A 4983-nucleotide genomic window follows, 5' to 3' on the forward strand; every position below is an offset into this window, starting at 1 on the left:
GCGGGCGCGCGCGCGCGCGGGGGCGAGCCGCGGCGCGGCGGCCGGGAGGAGCGGGGGCGAGCGGCGCTGCGGGCCGTGGGAGGAAGCGCTGCGCCCGGCCCGACGGCGCTCGTTGAGCCACATCCGCGGGTCGCCGGCGACGTTGCCGGCGCCTGTCACCGCCCCTCCATCTTGAAGGAAGAGGCCGCCGTTCCCCGCCGCAGGGGCGGCAGCGGCGCTCATGGCGTTCAGCCCCTGGCAGATCCTGTCGCCCGTGCAGTGGGCCAAGTGGACGTGGTCCGCGGTGCGCGGCTCGGGCGCGGGAGAGGACGAAGCCGGAGGTCCCGAGGGCGACCCCGAGGAGGAAGAGGACTCGCAAGCCGAGACCAAATCCCTGAGTTTCAGGCAAGTACACCGCATCCCGGCCGAGAGGCGGGCGCGCGCCGTCCTCCCGCCGCGGTCCTGCTGTGTGCGCGCAACCGTGTGTGCTGCGTCCTGCCCGCAGCCGGGTCCCCGCCGTGCACCCGAAAGTACGGGGTGTCGCGTCTGCCCGTGTGCTCTCGCCCCCCGTCTTCGCCGTGAGCCCTCTGAACCCATCCCCGGGATCCGCAGTCTCCGCATCCCCTCTTGCCCGGGTCGCTCTCTCTAAGCGTCGACACCTCGGCTCCGACACAGCCGCACCGGGTCGTGTCAGTGGATGAGGCCAGGTGGGATTTTGCAGCCTTTCCCCTGCGGGCAGGAAATCGTCCCCCACCCCACCCCCGCGCCCGTGTTGGCCCCGCAGTGTCCTGAAATGCAGCCGTGGTAAAAGAGGATCGCGTGATGACAGGCCCCTGGCAGCTGCTGAGATATGGTGGGCTCCGCTGAGCTGTCACACGTGTGATTGTGGAAGGCAGGTGACGGCATTTTCAGTGGCTTTCCGACAGGTAGAGGCCTACCAAGGAAGAAGGCATGGCTAAAATTGGCTCAGTCTGGGAGGGGTGGCGCGGTATTAATTTCCAAGCCTCTGGAAAAGGGGGTATTGCGAGGAAAAGAGTTGATTGGAAAGCCCCCACGTCCCACCCCTGTGTGTGTGTGAAAAGGCAAAGATGACCTCAAAAAAATAAATGGTCCTGGTGAGAAGCTCCAGAGGACGGAAGAGATTTCGGGGAACTAGGACGCTGGGCATCGCTGAACAACTGCTGCAGCCTCTCTCAGGCCGGGTTGAGGATTGGCTTGGTGGTAGAGTTAGAGGCGCTGGACTTGCACCTTTGTGGAAAAGTACATTTTAAAGGCAGTTGGAATAGCCGTTGACTGTGGTAATGCTTCATTTTTCCCCCTTGGCAGCTCGGATTCTGAAGGTAATTTTGAGACTCCTGAAGCTGAAACTCCAATCAGGTCGCCCCTCAAGGAGTCTTGTGATACATCGCTGGGATTGGCAGAGCCTGAGGCCAAAACCCAAGGTAATAAAACTTTAATTTTCTCTTTGGTTTTTAACTTAATTGGGGGGGAGCATAAATAAGGGTGTGTGTGTGTGTGTACGCGCCTTGAGGACCACTTGGGAGAGGTTGAATTGTGTCCTTGCTCCAGAAGAGGTATCTCAAAGATTTTGCTGATTTAGAAGGCCATTTGCTTTATTTTTGTTTTGACGAGCCAAAGCTTTCTTTATTCTCTGACGAGAGATTATGCATTTGGAATATGAGATTATACGCATTCTCAACCATTCCTGTTAGAATTCCTTCTCAACCCTGAATAAATAAAAAATGTGCTTAGCGATGACTAGTTGGGTAATGTTTAGATTTGGCCCCACAGATTTCAGAGACTAGTTGTTTTCTGTAAGGGTGTGGCTAGACCCAAAATTATAGGTAAGAGGTGATTTTTGAGTTAGGAGTCTTAAGCAATTTCAAAGTTGCTTGCCTTTCCCTCCCACCAAGGATGGCTGGGGAGCCCTTCAGTCTAAACAAGAAGATTAGGTACACGTATTCTCTCCTATACCTGCCCAGCCCAACCTTCTATATGTTGTTTAACTCTGAATGCTCCGACCCTCTAAATTAATAAAATCTTTTTTTTTTTTTTTTTTTGAGACAAGGTTTCTCTGTGTAACCTTGGCTGCCCTGGAACTCACTCTATAGAACTAGGCTGGCCTCACACTCAGAGATCCTCCTGCCTCTGCCACTTAAACACTGGGATTAAAGGTGTGACCCTCCCCATGGAAACCTTTTTTTTTTTTAAGTCACTTTTGTAAAGACAAGACTTTAGCTAGCCCAGGCTGGCTTTGACCTCACCATGTATTGGAATATCACCTTGAACTGATCATACTGCCACCTCCAACTCCTGGAACGGCAGGCCTGTACCACCATGCTTGGCTTACTGTCGCCTAGTTTTGAATACAATTTCATTTTTTTTCTAGTAGGAATTAATTTGTTCCTTCAGTAAATAAGAGGTGCCATGATTCAGCCGTGAAATCTTGAGCTTGCTGAGCGACATTTTTGAGGGATGTGAACTTTTTAAGGGTTAAAAGCACAATGTCTGCTGGGTTCTAAGTGCCGTGGAGACCGATAGTGAAGGCTGGTATGGCCCAAGGGTCTGGTCAGTAAATGCTGGAAGTTAGTTTAGGGGAGCGTGGTAGAGGAGGTGACTTTCGCAGACTCCTAAAAGGGGAGAATTGAGGAGATGCCACGTGTGTGTGCTGTTGGGAAGAGAATCTTTTCAGCAAAGTCAACAGCGTTTGCAAAGAAGCGTCCAGGCCTGTAAGTGGTGAGGCGGCCCCAGGGTGTGGGGATGTGCACACCCAGGAGGAGCGGGCACAGAGGCTGGTGGTGATAGGAGCTGGAGTCAGCAAGGTGAGAGGAAGGCCAAGCACTGTCATAGTGATGATCTGATTTTCTGAGTGAATAGAGAGCAGCTGTAGGGTATCTGAACAACACACCACAACCCAGACTCTCGGAACAGCAAGTTTCTTCTCAAGGTTCTGGAGATCTGGTCAAAACTGAAGTGTGAAACCCGAGCGCTGGCAGAGTCGTGCTTCTTCTGAAGACCCAAGGAAGGGTGCTCTCTTGTCTAGTCCAACTTCCGCTGCTCATCAGCAGTGTTTGCAGCAGCCCAGCTCCCCTTTGCCTTACCCCATGGTGGGTTTCCCCTGTGAGTCTGCCCTCATACCTCCGCGCCATGAGGACGCCAGTCAATCAGTGTGATTACTCACTGTAGTCTAGTGTGACCGAATTTTAACTTCATTTCACCTTCAGAGATAATATTTCCAAGTAAGGGCCCATTTCTGGTAAACCGTGACTTTCAGCATACCTTCTTGGGACCACAATTCAACTCCTTCTGACAAGGCTCTGACTTACTGAGTGAGGGCCTCAGCTGTGTAGCAAAGGCTAGCCTGGAATGTGCTGTGTAGACCAAGCTTTGAACTTACAGATCCGCTTACCCCTGTAGCTTAGCGCTCAGTTCTTCACAGGCTGCCTGGGGAAGTTGAGTCACTGGGCTTCCCAGAGGAGCTAGATTTACTGGCAAATCATCAGCTTCTTTGCAGTTTTTCTTTTTCTTTTTTTAATTGGAAATTGAGATCTCCATGCCCTGTGTACCCTGCTGAGAATTGGAAACACCTTGAGGCTGCTCTGGGCTAGTTCTGCCACCAGCTTAAGGGTCCCGCTCATTCTGTCATGAAGATGCTGCTTGTACCCAGGCTTCCTTTCTCCTCTCCAGATTGGCAGCTCGGGAGGGAGGTCCAGAAGATTGAAAGAACTATTTTGTGGGCCCTCTCAACAAATTTAAATAAAGCCCCGTATGTTAATTAGCTGTTTGAAAGCTGCTTTGAATTGCCCTCAGCTTGGGCGGCCTCTCCTTGCCATCCTGTCAGGCTTGCGAGGCTAATTCATCTGCTAAATGAACAGAGGCCTGGACTGGCCTAGCCCCCATCCCTGCCCCCACCCCTAGCCACAGACACTCAATTGTTTGGTGCTGCTTCTTCCAGTGGCTCTCACACTCTTTCGCTCTGTGTAAATGTTTTCTTCTTAGAGAGGCTTGGATCAGGAAAGTTCTCCAGGGTAGGTCATGGCTGCAGAGTGTGACCGAAGAGGCAGGGGAGGGGTGGTGTGCATAGTCTGGGAAATGAGCCTGCATATTCTAAAACCCCTCAGTCTGAGGTCTCTAGGCAGTGGGGAGACCCCTAAGTCTGCTGAGTGTCAGGCCTGATAAGGACCCTGTGGAGTTAGTTTAGTCTGTGGATTGTCACACATACAAAGTAATCCCGAGATTATCCAGTCTGGCTGAAGATGGTGTCACTGAGCAAAAATTCTTAAGTCAGTTCATGGTGAAGTTTTAATTTCTCGAAGTGGATGTTTCACTTTCCTCCCAAATGGTTAATTTTATTTTTGACTTTCTGTGGTTCCAGAACGTGGTCGGACAGCACATACAGTGGGGTGGGGCCGCTTTCACAGGGCTTGTAACGATCCAGGCTTCTTGGGTTATTGTCACACTCACAAACGTGTAGGCTAGTGCCACACTCCTGCTTCCACCAGCTGCTTCCTAATTCCTTCAACTTAGAGGGAAGTGTATTTTCGATTTTGATTGGAACTGTTTTAAGAACTTAGAAATTGTGTAATGAGTCCTCTTAAGATAGTTGTATGCTAGGAATATCAGGTTGTTTTTTCTTGTTTTTTGTTTTTTAAGGACACAGAAAAAAGTTGGCTTCTAAGTATGTATAAACTCAGACTAGCTGGAAATATTTCTTGAAAATACCAAGCTGGTGTCTGCAGAGTTTCAGGTTGTAGTTCTGTATTTGCTGTCTGCTCTTCCCAACAAAGGGTGCGTAGCTGGGCTCACTTGTTCCGGTTTTGAGACAGGGTCTCACTCCGTTAGCCATACTTGACCTCAGTCTCACAGAAGTCCTTCTGCCTCTGCCAAAAGGTGTGTGCCACCATACCCAGCGGTTTAAGTTGCTTTAAAAAATTACTGTTGTGAGGAGATAATGCTAACACACACACACACACACACACACACACACACACACACACACACACA

General features: G+C 51.0%; 1 protein-coding gene across 5 annotated transcripts in view; it reads left to right on the plus strand.

Annotated features, from left to right (window-relative positions):
- Tacc1 (transforming acidic coiled-coil containing protein 1) overlaps window positions 1-4983 on the plus strand; it is a 105842-nt gene that overhangs the window by 45744 nt on the left and 55115 nt on the right. For 2 of the 5 annotated variants that reach the window (XM_055593299.1, XM_055593300.1), the window contains exons 1-2: window positions 63-384; window positions 1306-1421. In XM_055593299.1, coding sequence (XP_055449274.1) covers window positions 221-384; window positions 1306-1421 — 280 coding nt within the window. In that variant the 5' untranslated portion in view covers window positions 63-220. Of the gene's footprint in view, window positions 1-62; window positions 385-1305; window positions 1422-4983 lie in introns of those variants that run through there. The other 3 variants (XM_055593301.1, XM_055593303.1, XM_055593302.1) reach the window with 2 other exon arrangements.

The sequence above is a fragment of the Psammomys obesus genome, unplaced genomic scaffold (genome assembly GCF_907164565.1).
Source record: "Psammomys obesus unplaced genomic scaffold, mPsaObe1.curated_primary_1811, whole genome shotgun sequence".
NCBI lineage: Eukaryota > Metazoa > Chordata > Mammalia > Rodentia > Muridae > Psammomys > Psammomys obesus.